This window comes from Lissotriton helveticus, chromosome 7 (genome assembly GCF_964261635.1).
Source record: "Lissotriton helveticus chromosome 7, aLisHel1.1, whole genome shotgun sequence".
Taxonomy (NCBI): domain Eukaryota; kingdom Metazoa; phylum Chordata; class Amphibia; order Caudata; family Salamandridae; genus Lissotriton; species Lissotriton helveticus.
The window spans coordinates 388,290,257-388,306,041 of NC_136068.1; the positions used below are offsets into that span (position 1 = coordinate 388,290,257).

Consider the following 15,785-nt stretch of genomic DNA (forward strand, 5'->3'; position numbering starts at 1 on the left):
TTTCCAACTAAGGCGGAATGAGTCTCCAAGCGACAGACACCTTGGAAAATCCAACGCACAAAAGTGCAGACATTACACTTTCTCAGTGGTAGCGAACAGCTTGAGCCAAGGTTCTCATCATTCGCCAAGAGACCTTGCACAACTTTTGGGTATAACAGCTACTTGTAATCCGCTAGGCGCAGACACTGCGGCATTCAATAGGCCTGCCTGGTGGTTCATCACGCGGAAGATTCCTTGGTGGTCCAGTCATTTCCAGAGGCGCAAGGCCTCCAAAAATCAGGTCTTTTACCCCAGCTCGCCCTCTTTCCTGTATTACCACATGGCAGTGCTAATGTCCGTAAGCACCTGTACCAGCCTCCCCCGATGTAAGGTAGGAATCCTTTCAGCACCAAGCAGATGGCCTTCGGCTCCAGCAGGTTGAAATGGAGCCAGGACTCTGACCAAGACCGTATGCCTCTTAGCTCCAACTCTCCATGGCGGCCGCCCCAGCCCAGGAGTGACACATCAGTCATCACTGTCAACTCCGGTGGGGAAGTGAGAGGGATATGCTGTTGACCCAATCGTGGTCCTGTTGCCACCACTGCAGATCTTTCACAATTTTCTACAAAATCTGTACTTGGTCGGAGAGTCCTCTCGATGCTGGGCCCACTGGAACTTCAGATCGCAGACATATGCCACCCGGAGTGCTCAACCAGCAGGGTGCAGTAGGCCATCAGACCCAGCGGCCTCAAGGTCAACCTCCCTGAAATCCAAGACAGAGGCTGAAAGATTGGGATTATTGCTTGAATGTCCGGGACTCTTTCCCGGGGGAAAGGTATCAAATCGAACAGTGTCCAGAATAGCTCCAAAGAAGGGGAGCGTCTGAGAAGGAGTCAGGTGTGAATTTGGCATGTTGACGGTGAACCCCAAAGTAGACAGGAGGTTTGCCGTAGGCTGGTGGTGGTTGGCATCAGACAGTCATCTAGGCAGGAGAAGACTGGCACCTTGGACCTCCGAAGGTGTGCTGCCACTACTGTCATTCCTTTTGTGAACACCAGAGGGCCTCTGGTGAGACTAAAAGGGAGCACAATTAACTGAAAATGTTCCTGATCCACCACAAACTGCAGGTAGAGCTGGCAAGGCAGGTATGAGGACATAGGCATTCAGCAGGTCTAGCACCACCATCTAGTCTCCACGGTCAAGGGCAGACCAAACTTGGGTGGGTGAGGGTGAACACTTTGTATTTCTCCTTTTAGAGGAAGGCGCTGAGGGGGTGCAGATTTTGAATATGCCGAAGACTTCTGTCCTTCTTGGGGACTAGAAAGATGGGTGAATAACAACCACATCCTACTTCTGGTGCTGGCACCCTCTCAACAGCCCCTTTGGCCAAAAGGGCATGAACTTTCTGCAGTAATATGGAGAGATGGTCCTCCATCAGTCACTGGGTGGACGGTGAAAGGTGAGGAGGGGACAAAAGGAAGAGTAAGGCGTAATCTTCACAGGCAATCTGCAGTACTCACCTGTCTGATGTGATCACTTTCTAACCCAGATAGAATCAGTAGATTCTGTCCCCTACTGGGTGCCTGTGACCCTGCAAGGGCATACTAAAGAGATTTGGCAGGTGGGACTGCAGGGGTCGCTTGGGTGATAGGCACCTAGGCCTCTCAGGTATAACTGCTGGGTTCCCTGCTGGGGTGGGACAGACTAGCAGTAAGGGATGCCTCAGTCAAAGCCAGGAAAGAACGGTGGAACTGATGCAGCTGGCGAGGCTGGGCAGAGAGGTCCAGAGAATGATTGGTAGCCCTACTCTCCTTGAAGCGTTCAAGAGCAGAGTCATCCTTGTCCCCAAACAGGCAAGTGTCATGAAATCTCATGTCCATCAGGAAGGAGGGAGCGTTGCCCCAGAACTCAGTTGATCGAAGCAACGCATGGTGACAAATGGCAACGATGGTACCTATTGCTTGGCCATTGGAGATAGTGGTATCCAAGCCACAACAAATTTTGAACTTAGCCACCTCAAGTCAATCTTGAATCGCCTGTGTAAAGACAGGGCGAAGGTCTTCCAGAAAGTACCCAAGGGAGTACTAGTGCCACTGTATTCCAAAGAGCTTGAGTGTAATGGCCCAACAAACAGGAGGCGTTGATTAACCACAGGGCCAAACTGGCTGATGAAGAGGCATTATCCCAAAGGCGCCATTGTCTTGGACTCCCTGTTAAAGGGAATAGTAGGAAAATTGTTGAGGTTGGTCTGACTGGTTGAGGCCTGCACCACAAGGCTCTTTTAAGACTGGTCCTGAGAGAAAAAAAGGCAGGGAGCCTAGAGCCGGGCAATGGCACCTGGCGAATTGTCCATTAACTGCAGGGCCAGTACACGAGTTAAGAGTATCAAAAAAGGGGAGTGAAGAGGTGGTGCCACTCGGCACCGCGGTGGGCTAATCCTCCTCTTAAGATAGTACGAATAATCAATAGAGACCACCTGATACGAAGTCAGTATATATTCCGATGATGGTGGAATACACTCAGTGTGTTAAAATACCCCTCACACACCAAAAGGGCCCTTGGTGTCATGCTTCATCATCGGGGTCTTCCCGCCCCCGCTGCGGGACGGGGCAGTGCTGCGACAAGCGACTACGCCGGAGCACCTTTTCTTGTGTGGGTACTATGTGAGTGAGATGGAGTGAGTGTCAGTGGGGTCAGGGGTGATATATGAGTGAAATTAAAAAATACCTGGCCTAGTGGTAGAAAAAACTGTTTAATAGGCACTGGCTGGTATTGTTAAAAGGGGTGATGCGGAGAGGTAAAGCAAGTTACTGGGCTTACTCTCCTGTGTGGGTCAACATGTTTCGGGGCGGCAAGCCCCTTCGTCAGGACCGGGTACTGATCCCCCTGTCACTCACTAATGTTCTCCCACAATAAGGGTGTGTAAATTATCAATGTGTATATATATATTATATAGATATACTAGCCCTATCAGGAATTCTGATGTAGTAGGCCTGAAAGGATAAGAGCACAGGTTTAGAAAAGCGCGGATCCCAATGCGCTGAACTACTAGTTGCCTGTAAGGAAAAAGAACAAACAAAAGAAACGGAAGAAACACATGTGTAGGCTATGGTGCATGCTAGACCAGTGGGTCCTGTAGATGTCCATCTTGCCAGTTTTTGAAATTGTGGTAACATATTTAGACACACCTCTCAAACACAACACAGTAGAACACCATTGTTAGCTATCATAGGAGGAAAAATGAAAAATATACAATATATACATCTATATACATACTTTTGAAATATGGAGACAATGCCCCATGAGCCAAGTCTGGGCGAAGGGTAATGGGGGTCCAACTGCAATGTGGGAAGAAATGGTAAAAAAAGGGGAAAAAATGGTATTTGCAGGACCTAGTATTGCTAAAGGTATTTGTTATTCAAGGGAATAAGGACCCAGTACTGCTGGCTGTTCTAGCGGCTATGTCGTACTTACTACACTCCCAGCACCTCAGTGCTTCCTCCTTCGCCTGTGGCTTCCGTGATGAATTATCAGCTAGGCTAGGGCGGGTCTTTATAGTGTGGGAATAATTGGATAATTACTTAATTCGGGATAGGTGAGTCTAAACAGGTCGGTTTTTGAGCGTGATAGGATGACGATTTTTGAAGTACTTTTCACTATCCTTCCACACTTAATAATGGCCGCCGCAGCCACAGGGCGCTCAAAAACCGACCTGTTTAGACTCACCTATCCCGAATTAAGTAATTATCCAATTACTCCCACACTATAAAGACCCGCCCTAGCCTAGCTGATCATTCATCACGGAAGCCACAGGCGAAGGAGGAAGCACCGAGGTGCTGGGAGTGTAGCAAGTACGGCATAGCCGCTAGAACAGCCAGCAGTACTGGGTCCTTATTCCCTTGAATAATAAATACCTTTAGCAATACTAGGTCCTGCAAATACCATTTTTTCCCCTTTTTTTACCATTTCTTCCCACATTGCAGTTGGACCCCCATTACCCTTCGCTAAGACTTGGCTCATGGTGCATTGTCTCCATATTTCAAAAGTATGTATATAGATGTATATATTGTATATTTTTCATTTTTCCTCCTATGATAGCTAACAATGGTGTTCTACTGTGTTGTGTTTGAGAGGTGTGTGTCTAAATATATGTTACCACAATTTCAAAAACTGGCAAGATGGACATCTACAGGACCCACTGGTCTAGCATGCACCATAGCCTACACATGTGTTTCTTCCGTTTCTTTTGTTTGTTCTTTTTCCTTACAGGCAACTAGTAGTTCAGCGCATTGGGATCCGCGCTCTTCTAAACCTGTGCTCTTATCCTTTCAGGCCTACTACATCAGAATTCCTGATAGGGCTAGTATATCTATATAATATATATATACACATTGATAATTTACACACCCTTATTGTGGGAGAACATTAGTGAGTGACAGGGGGATCAGTACCCGGTCCTGACGAAGGGGCTTGCCGTCCCGAAACATGTTGACCCACACAGGAGAGTAAGCCCAGTAACTTGCTTTACCTCTCCGCATCACCCCTTTTAACAATACCAGCCAGTGCCTATTAAACAGTTTTTTCTACCACTAGGCCAGGTATTTTTTAATTTCACTCATATATCACCCCTGACCCCACTGACACTCACTCCATCTCACTCACATAGTACCCACACAAGAAAAGGTGCTCCGGCGTAGTCGCTTGTCGCAGAACCCCGCCCCGTCCCGCAGCGGGGGCGGGAAGACCCCGATGATGAAGCATGACACCAAGGGCCCTTTTGGTGTGTGAGGGGTATTTTAACACACTGAGTATATTCCACCAACATCGGAATATATACTGACTTCGTATCAGGTGGTCTCTATTGATTATTCGCCCAGTACACGAGTTGCCTCAAGCCCCTAGGTTATATCTGTCAGGGACTCATTGAAAGGGAGGAGGTGATCATAGGTAGTCTGGCCCAGGTGTAGGAATTCTGTAAGCATGTTTGTTTTCCCTATACATGGAGGGAAGCTGGAGGTCAGGAACTTCAGCTGCCATACACATAACCATAGTGTAGGAGGCAGATTCTTGCACGACTGGGGCGAGAGAACTGAAAAGAGTCTCTGGCTAATTAACTAGCCTACTAGCCGCCTGCAACTCCTCATACCTGTTTACATTGGCATAGGGCTGATAAAACACATCACCTTGGTCAACGTTGTTGTCAGAGTCCGTGCCAAAGAGGAAATGCAATGAATGATGGCTGCCACGTGGAAGTACAAGTGCAGAGGCTAGTGCCACATTCAGATTCGGGCACGGCATCTGTCGAACTCAGACTGGTGTAAAGTGTCAGAAGACAACTGGAACTGCCTCCTTGGAAGGCCAGGGCGGCATCAGCGTCTATGTACTCGGGTCTGCTGTGGGTTTGGGGGTGGGGCAGTGTGAGTTGGAGCCAAGGGCAGAAGCAGCTCAGAGGGTCCAGCTGGGGCGGAGGACTAACCCACCAGCAATAGTCCAGACGGAAGGCCTCTTGGCTCTGTAGGGCCGGAAAGCACACCAGAGAGAGTCAGTAGAAATATCTTTGATCTGGCTCTGCGTGGCTGAAGGCCAAGGAAACTCTGGTTGTGCCAAAACCGGCTGCAGGATCGATTCTGAAGTCGGCAGACTTCAAAAGCAAGACGATTGGAGCTGCCCACACACTGTCAGGGAAGTAGGAATGGCACAAAGGTGAGGAACTACGCTTCTTCTTGCATCTTTCGTGAATACCAGAGGTGTTGGAGCATGACTAAGACTGGCTTTTACAGTGGCTCCGTAGAATCTAGGAATGGGAGTGGGACGAGGCCTTTGGACTCCTGAGCCCAAACCCAGACACCAAAGGCATACTGGGAGGGGATCTGTCACAGACATCTGCTTGAGACAGTCCTTACAGGGGTTTAAACCGGTAGTCTTAGGGGGTGACATCCCTTTGCAAGAAGGAAATTCAAGGTAAGGGCATCTGCAAGACCAGAAGAAGCTTCAGATCTGCATCTGTTGGTGTAGAAAAAAAGGAAAGGATGTCAGCTTGCAGGAGTGGTGCTTGGCCCAGCACATCACTTTCGGGAAGCAACAATATCAGTGAGGAGCCACACAGCGCCACCTTCTGGCATGCAGAGATACAATGGAAAAGTTTCTTGATCCAGTCTGACCCCTGGGAAATATTCAAAAGGTGACTAATCGAAGGCTAAAAGATTATCCGAAAAATTGTCTTTCCTGAGGGACTAAGGGGAAGAATATTTCGACCTACAGCAGCTTAGCCTCATAAAAGGGCCAATGTTTTGGTGGCACAGGCTTTATTGAAGACAATATTTATTGACGAACGCCAGTGTGATAAGGAATACAATGCATGCACAAATTTCTACAGTGATTGGTAGACAGGTGGAGGGAAAAAATAAAATAAACACCTCTATGAAAAGTACTGATTGGTGAGTTATTGTCGTATGGCCAATCTAGAGTTCTGCTGGTGTGCTCGAGTCACCAGTTAGCAAAACCAAATTTTGCTCTGAGACAGGGCTCAGAGTGGACTTTCCATCACACCCAGGCACAGTCCAGTTAGAAATCACTGGAGCTGTAGCCCATTATGAGATTGGCACACATACAACCTTTTACACATTATCCAAGAATCCATTAAGAATTAATCAATCAGAACATTCGAAAAAGAGCATTCCACAAACCATAGGTGTGGTCGCCTGGACATCCAAGTACAATGGGCGAAGCTCAGGTTCTTCAAGACGTTCATGGCTGCTTTTTTCTGCTAGAAAATCAAACAAAAAGGAAATGTTATGAAAAGAAAAGAGAACTAGGGAAACATGATTAAACAGGATGATAATTCCCCTGGTCCCAGAGCAGTCCAAAGTTACTGGTTTAGCACTGGTGTACTAAGGCAGTAATTATAAGCTTGATTAAGTTATTTCTTTTGTACAGGAGAACACAGAGGAAAGCTAGGTCGATTAATCAAATCTTAGACAAGAATGTGCTGGGTCTACGACACAGAACTGCACAGTAATCACTCTCAAACTCTGTTCAGTCAGAGTATTTTCTTTTAAACAGAACAAGTTTTCATTCAGAGGTAGAAAAAGCAGCACAAGTACAAATGTGTCAAACAAAAATTACACCAGGCTTCAGACATCTTCTGGCATGGAGATATGACCATAGGAGTTGCTCAGCATTTGCAAGCTGAGATACTAAAAACGTATGTAGGCTTCGATGGGAAATTGTGAGAAAGTGCCATCTTTCTTGCATGGTATGCCCCCACTTTTTGCTGAATAGCTGATGTACTTTGACTGAGTGTGCCCTGGGCTCCTGCCAACCAGGTACCCAGGGCCTGTGTTCCTTCCCTAAAAACTGTGTTGAAACCAAAACCCAATTGGCATCTCTGGCCACAGGTCAGCCCCTGGTAAATGGTACCCCTAGATACCCAGGGCACTGTGACCAGAGAAGACTCCTAAGGGCTGCAGCACTTATTGTGCCACCCTTAGGGGCCCTGTACCTTGACAAACACACACTGCCTTTGCAGGCTGAGTGACTTGGTGCAGAACTAAACAGAGAGTTGACATGCACACATCCCTGTGTGCCATGCCCACAAACCCACTGCCCTTGCATACCTCAGTCACCCCTCTAGCCAGGTGCACTATGCCAGTGGTGCGGGCACAGGTGCATGAGCCCTGTGCCCCTAGAGTACCCAGGGCCATTTCTGGGTACTGTAAGTGCAGTGATGCCATTAAGAGTATATGGTTCCGGGAGATTGTCATTACGAACTCCACAGCACCATAATGACTACACTGAAGACTGACCAGTGTGATATCAAACTTTTCAGAACCTTAAACCCACACTGATGCCAGTGTGGGATTTAATGTAAAATGCACTACAGAGGGCATCTTAGCAATGTCCCTGAACCCTAACCTACAATCCACGTCTTGTCTGAGAGGCTGCCTAGACTGCCACACAGCAGACATGTTGCTGGACCCCTGGGTAGACAGCCCTCGCTCTCCTGGGCCTGCAACAATGCACATCCTGGGCGAGGTGCTAAGTCTCCGTCCCCAGGATGGGCAGGGGATACTTGAAAGGCATGCCGCCTTTGTGAGCTTCTCCAGGCCACTTGTTGTACTCCGCAACTGGCCCCCACCGGTTCTGACCCCCCACTCTGGCGGGAAGACTGGCGAGAAACCCTACGTGAGGAAAGGGGATGTGCCAGCCTGTGCCAACTCCACCCCTCAGGTGGGAGAGGCGAGGTGAAGCACAGCTCCGGGCTCCAGCCATCTTGAGGATGGGGAGCCCTGCCCAATCAGAGATCGGCTCCTGTCCCCCTCCCACAGGAGAGGAGCAGGATAGGGGGTGTACTCAACCCAGAACAGGGACCTATTGGTCCCTGCCCTTACCCTACCTGTAACGCCCCTAAATTTAGTATTTAGGAGGCCCCTGAACCTTCCTTCCTCAGATCCCGATTTGAAAAAAAGAAAGAAGATCAAGAAGAAGACCTGCCGCGCAGCTGCTAACAAGAGGACGACACCAACTGAGTTGTCCCCAGCCCTACAGGCCCGTTGATCCTTGAACCTGCCCCTGCTAAATCCCGGCATCTCCTGCGGACAGCAACCTTGCAAACCCCGGAGGACCTGCCTGCCTTGAACATCTTAAAGACTGGGACTACCATGAGCAGTGGTTCTGCTCAAACAGCAATACCCCTGGTGCCAGCCAGGAACCGCGAATCCAGCTCACTCTGCACCCGCCGAGCTCGGGCTGTGCCTGAGTGGACAAAGACCCTGAGGCCGTCCCTGTGGCGATTCGGACCTGGAATCCAGTGCCCATGGACCCTCCTTGACTATCCCGACGACGCCTGCAGCCTCACAGCAAGGGACCCCTCCAACCACGACCAGCAGAGGGTAAGGTTTCCCGACGTCAAAAGTCACCCCTGCAACAAATTTGATTTACTCACCTGTTATCAGGAGAGAACCGAGTGCTGCATCTTTTAGCCCAGCACTGACACTGAAAAATAATTTTAACCGTACTTACCAGTAACTTGACTTTCCTTTCATAGGAATCAATTGTCTGGTTTTCACCAGAAAAGTTTCTAAGTGTTGATTTTCACAAACTACAAATATTCCTTAGAAATCGCCTGTATGACTTAAACGTATTTCTTTCAACTGTTTACAGGAGATGCACCAGTGCTGGATCTAGGATCCACCACTGAGTAAGAAAAAGTAACGATAACACTCCTTACCTGCTAAGTGAATTTCCTCCCAGAGGATAACATTGGTGATTCTATGAGAAAAAGTTTTTAAGTGTCAACTTTTAAAATACAATAATATTCCTTTAAAATCACTACTGTAACCAAAACGCTTTTACTCAACTGTTTACAGGAGATGTCCCAGGACTGAATCTAGGATCAAGTCCTGTGGTTAGAAAAGTAATCCATAAAGTAACTAATTGCATTTAACTAGAAATTCCCATTGAGCTCAATGTTGCATTGTGTTTGAAATTGTGTTAACCATTGCAACATCTATAACTGCTGTACTTAAAAGTCTATTGCCAGAGGGCGTGGCCGAGACAGCGATGTGACCTGACGTGTCCCGAGTGAGCTCCGCCGCCCCGCTGCATTGATCGGCCTGTTACAGCGTAGTTCTTGGGGGGCATCCGCTCCTGGGGACCCCCCCTGCTATCCTGACCCTGCTGGTGCTCTCTCAAGCGGCGATCCACGGCTGTGAGCACGCCCGCGGCCCCTGTTCCAAGCTCCGGGGCTCCCGGGCTCAACTGCTGGCCGCCATCTTTTGGCAGGATCCTCTGCCGCGCCGCTTGAACTGCCCGCCAAGAGGGGGACCACTGCTGCGGACTGGGAGAGGCTCTTCGTCGCTCCTCTACCTCCGGCGGCTGCACTCCATCGGCGGACTGTGACTGCAAGCGCGCCCGAGGCCCCTGCCCTGAGCTCCGGGGCTTCCGTGCTCGACTGTTGGCCGCCATCTTAGAGCCGGGCCCTCGGCCGCGCCGCCTGACCTGCCTGCCTGGCCTGCCTGCCAGCCACGAGAGGGACCGCTGCAGCGGGCTGGGTGAGGCGCCACACCGCTGCTGCCCCTCCGGCGGCTGCATCACATCGGCGGAGCCCGGTTGACGTCGGCGGAGCCGTGCTGGAACTGCTGGGGTTGGGCGATCATCAGCGGCCTGGGTACTGCCCCTACGCGAGTCCCCAGCTTTGGAGGCGACGACGGGCCCCCGACCGGAGGGGTTGCTGAGGATCCCCCTGCCCGCGAGCCTGGGCCACGACTCCTCCGCCCACGGCTGGACGCCCTGGTGTGCCGAGGTGAGACGCCCCCCCTCCCCTGCCGCCTCTCTGCGGGGGCCCGGCGCCTGCGGGGCCTGCCTACTGACCGGCCCGCCATTTTGCCCTTCTGGTGGGGGGCAGCTTTCCGCGCTTTGGCGGCCGCCGCTTGAGCGCTCCCTGCAGCCTGGGGCGCGCGGGTGGAGACCTGGGGAGTGACCCTGAAGCTGCGTGTGGGTCGGTCCGGTGCCCTGGGGGCCTGAACTTTGTTGGACGCATCCCCTGGCCGACCTGCCGCCCCAGTCCAGAAGATCCTACTGAGCGCCGGCGTGGACACTAGGGGCTCCCGCCTTCTGCCCCCCCCTGGCCCTGGGCTCTTCGCTGCTGGACGACTCGGGGGGACTCGCCTGGACGCGGCCCCCTGGACATCGCGCTGGGGGTGGATCCTAGCCCCGGCGGGACCACGAGACTGTGCCGGGCCTCCGCTTGTGGGATCTCTTCCCGACCTGCCGTGGAGCACCCGCGACCGTCACCTCCTTGACGCCTCCCCGGCCTACGCGTCACCTTGTCTTCCGGGCTAAGCCTCATCACGGCCCGGATCTCTGCTGGACAACAATTGCCTACACGCACCCCGTGCCCTGTCGGAGAACACACCGCCGACCGCAGCCCTGGGATCTTGTGCTACTGACCGTGGAACCTGGGCTTGATCACTGAGGCGCCAGCACACCCCCCCCTGCACTACCCCGCGCCGCTGACCAGGAGTTGTACACAGCGGCAGACGCAGGCCCCCGCTGCCCTTCGACGCCCTGAGTGGACCATGACCCGTGGTAAAGGGAACAGACCGGACCCCCCATCCACGACGACCAGGAGGGCGTCGGTGGCCTCCATGTGGGGCAAGGCGGGCTCGCCATCCTCCTCCGGGGGCCCCCCGCCGACATCCGAGGGGAAACCCCCAACGCAGGCTGACTCCCCCCCGGTGACGCAGGCCTTCATGTCCTCCTTCATGGCCGATCTGAAAACCGAGATTGGATCCCTCAGGACGGAGGTCCATACGTGCGTCACAGAGCTACGCAGAGAAGTCACCGACCTTGGCGACCGGGTCGACGGCCTGGAACGAACAGTGGATTCCCGCACCGAGGACCTGGAGCAGATCTGGCAGAGAGTGGCGACCCTTGAAGAGCAGCACATCCAGCTCCAGATTAAGCAGGAGGATTTGGAGAACAGAGGACGCCGCAACAACCTCCGCATTCGGGGCGTGCCACTCGGAGAAGAGGGGACTAATACCATGGCCTACGTGGCCCTACTCCTGCAAGAGGTGTGGGGCGAGGAGGACGCCCCCCCGCCGCGCCTTGACCGCGCGCACCGAGTCTTTGGAGCGGGAGGGAAAGCGGGCCTCCTTCCCGACATCGTCACTAGACTGCATTATTTTACTGAAAAAGAGGCCATCCTGAAGGCGGCTAGAGACAACCCTGACTTGCAGTACGAGGGTCACAAGATCCAGATCTTCCAGGATCTGGCCCCCACCACACTCCACAGGCGGAGGGTCTTCCGTCCGATCACAGAGAAGCTCCGGTCCCTGAACATTTCGTACCAGTGGGGCCACCCCTTCGCGCTCATCTTCAAATGGGAGGGCAAGCGCAGGGCCCTCCGGTCCTACCGAGAGGCGGCACAACTATTAGGCATGCCGGAATCCCCGGACCACAGCCCGGCTCGTCCTCCCCGCTCGGGGAAGGCACCTCCACGCCCGGAATGGTCCACTGTGCGCAGAAGTCGACGATCTCCTCCGGTGGACGCACTCACTGTCTCGCAGGCCAAGCAGGACATCATCGCCCACATCCGCTCCCTTGAGGGCGACCGCGAGGGGCAGGCCTCCCAGCTCCTCGCTTCTGGCTCGGAGGGTGGGGATCGCCCCTCAACGCCGGATGGCTGCTGATCGCTGCTGTTGTGTCCCGTGCTACCCTGGGCGTTTGCTTGCCGACTGGGCGCTTGGTCTCACCCTCTTCCATCACGGTGGCCTGACCCCACTGCCCTAGACATGGACACCACCTTTTGCTTCTTCCAGGCCGAGCACCGCATCGCCGAGCTCCAGCGCCCTGTGGGTGCCTGACCGGGCCGAATGGCCCCCACGACCCGGCGCAACCCCCCCGAACTACCTTGAAGCAGCGGGGTAGGCGGGCTCTGAGACGTCTTGTTTGAACACTACCTTCCCAGATCTCCGCTCCCTCCCTTTGTCCCGTAGGAAGTGACATTCCTGAGTTCATCCTAACCCTCGGGTGGAGGATGTCCGATGCCTGGGACACTGTACACTGGGCCCGTTGGCCTGATTTGGTTCTCTTCCCCCTCTGCACCTTTTCTCCTTTCTTTCTCTCCTCTCTTCCTACTTCCCCCTTACACATCCCCCTCTTCCTGTTCCTTCCCCGCGCTTGCGGAGGGGTGGCAGGGTGGGTCCTGCGGGAGTTGCCGCGCTTGCGACGGGTTGCCGCTTCTGCTGTCCCGCTCGCGGGGAGGTCTACTAGGCCGGGATCTGTGCGACTCCAAACCCCCTTAGCACTATGACAGCAAACATCCCTGCGCCCTTGAAGGTCCTTTCCCTTAACGTCAAGGGGCTCAACTCTCCCAACAAGCGAAGACAGGTATGGCGCTATCTCCTGCACCACTCCCCCGACATTGTTCTCCTCCAGGAGACACACCTCCTCAGGGGAGACGTCAAACGCATGACACACCCTAGATACCCCACACAGTTCTGGGCATCCTCTGACACCAAGACAGCGGGGGTGGCGATCCTCTGTAGGGCTGGCATTAGGCGGGGACCCGTGAAACCCTTTAAAAGCACTGATGGGCGCTTCCTCCGAACCACGGTACAGATAGGCTGTACACAGTTCACTCTGGGGTGTGTGTACGCACCCAACCAGTCGCAGGACAAGTACCTCCAGACATTATTGCGGGAACACTTCCCACTGGGCGCCGCTAATACAATACTGGGCGGTGATTTCAATCTTGTTTGGGACCCCGAGCTGGACCGCGCGGGCGCCCCCTTTAACGGCGCGGGAGCGATGTCTTCTACCCTCAAGACGCAGCTTCTGGACTTGGGCCTCGTGGACATATGGCGCTACCATAACCCGGGGTCCCGAGATTACTCCTTTTACTCGCATTCCCACCGGACGTACTCCCGTATCGACTATCTGTTTACCTCTCTTGAACTGACCCGAGACTCCTTAGCAGCTGCTATATCCGACATCTCCCTGTCGGACCACGCCCACGTGGAGCTGTTACTGCAGGACCCCCAGGCTCGGGCCGCTCGCGAACGAAGGTGGGTGCTCCCGCCGGGAATCCTTCGAGACCCGGACGACGTTGCCAGCATCCGTGACGCCATAGACTCGTATTTCACCGTTAACGACACCCCCGACATGCCCTTTCACACAGTGTGGGACGCCTTCAAGGCCACCATTCGGGGCCACATCACTTCCTTGGCGGCGGCACGGAGGAAAGAGGTGTTCAAGTTGGAAACAGACCTGGCCAGCGAGATCAAGCTGGCGGAGGCCCAGGATCGAGACGCCCCCACTCGGGCGACTAAGAGAGCCCTTGCCAACCTTAGGGGACAACTTCGTGCACTGCGCACTAACAAGGCGGAATTCTCCTTGCTGGCGCTCAAGCAACGGTATTATGAGGGTGGGGACAAAGTGGGTCGCCTGCTGGCAGGCAGACTGCGGGCGCGAGCCGCTAGGGCCCACATCGCTAATGTCAGGCGGCAGGATGGCACTTGTGTCACCTCTGAGAGGGCCAAACAGGACGCGTTCCTTGAGTATTACTCCTCGCTCTACGCCGAGGCACCCACCTCTGCGGAGGCGCGGGAGGCCGTGCTCGCGGACTTTGAGGGTTCCCCACTGTCCCCGGCGTGTGCAGCCACGATGGAGGACCCCCTGCGGGAAGAGGAAGTGACAGAGGCCATAGGGGACCTCCCCGTGGGGAAAACCCCGGGGCCGGATGGCCTGCCGTTGGCCTTCTATCGCCTGTTCCTGACTCAGCTCCGCCCACATCTATTGCGCCTTTATGGATCCTTCTCTGATGCTACCGGCCCGTCCCCCGATATGGGCATGGCGGAAATAGCCTTGATCCCCAAACCTGGGAAGGACCCAGACTTGTGTGCTTCTTATCGCCCCATCGCCCTCCTTAACACTGATCTTAAGATTTATACTAAGATCCTGGCCAAGCGGCTGGATCCACATATGCCGGGCCTGGTGAACCCGGACCAGGTGGGTTTTATACGAGACCGCCAGGGGGCCGATAATGTTCGCAGGTTGGCACACTTGGTAGGAAAGGTCCACCATTGGAAAATCCCGGCCTGCCTCCTCTCGCTAGACGCGGAAAAGGCCTTCGACCGGGTCGACTGGACCTTCCTGAGGGCGGTCCTTGAGAAGCTGGGCCTTGGTCCTACCATGATCTCCAGGTGCATGGCCCCTTACATTGGACCGCAAGCTAGGATCCGGGTCAACGGCCAACTGTCACCACCGCTCTCGATCCACAGGGGTACGAGGCAGGGATGCCCGCTCTCGCCGCTCCTGTTCGCCCTGGCGGTCGAGCCGCTGGCGGAGTTGATTAGGCGTACCCCTGACATCCATGGCATCCCCCACGGGGGGCGTGCTAACAAAGTAGCGCTGTTTGCGGACGACCTGATCCTCACTCTCACGAACCCTCGAGTCTCGCTCCCAGCGGTACACGACGCCCTCGCACTGTTCGAGCGGGCGTCTGGCCTTAAAATTAACCACACCAAATCTTGGGCACTTAACCTCACCATCCCCGAGGAGGAGGTCTGCCTGCTGAGGGAGGACACGCCTTACCGTTGGGCGGATGACCACATCAAATATCTGGGTCTGGACCTCACTCCTCGCCTCAACTCGTGGTCCTCAAAAAACTGGGCTGCTTGCCGGAAGGATGTCCTGGCGGACCTGCGGAAATGGAAACCCTTGATGGTCTCCTGGTTAGGGCGGCTAAACGCGGTCAAGATGTCGATCCTCCCCCGCATTCTATATGTCTTCCAGTGCCTCCCCACCCCGATACCGACTCACTGCATCAAGACCCTCCAACGCGACCTCACGTCTTTCATATGGGGAGGCAAACGACCCCGGTTCTCACAAAAAGTCCTCATGGAGCCGAGGGACAGGGGCGGCCTAGCCTGCCCGAATCTTCTCCACTACTACTGGGCGGCGCATCTCCGGTTCGTGATAGAATGGGGTGCACGCGAAAGCGACAAGCACTGGTTCCACATGGACCGAACGGTTACGGGGCGCACCATATGGGACCTGCCCTGGTTGCCGCGGGTGGCGCGCTCCAGAAGTGCGTACATGGCGGTCCCCACGAGGACGGTTCTCGAAGTATGGGACAGAGTGGCAGTGTCCAAAGGGCTGACCACGTTCCCCTCTCCGCATACCCCCATTGCCGGCAATCCGCACTTTCCCCCTGCTGCTCAGACCCGGGCGTTCGAGAGCTGGACTCTAGGAGACTGCAGAGTTGCAGGGGATCTTTTTCTTTGCGGGTCGCCTAAATC

General features: G+C 54.1%; 1 protein-coding gene across 2 annotated transcripts in view; it reads right to left on the minus strand.

Annotated features, from left to right (window-relative positions):
- The window catches only part of NFS1 (NFS1 cysteine desulfurase), a 658,188-nt gene that overhangs the window by 564,839 nt on the left and 77,564 nt on the right, over positions 1-15,785 (minus strand). Inside the window, exon 2 of one of the 2 annotated variants that reach the window (XM_078652222.1) lies at positions 6,666-6,745. In XM_078652222.1, coding sequence (XP_078508348.1) covers positions 6,666-6,745 — 80 coding nt within the window. The remainder of the gene's footprint in view (positions 1-6,665; positions 6,746-15,785) is intronic. The other variant, XM_078652223.1, reaches the window with a different exon arrangement.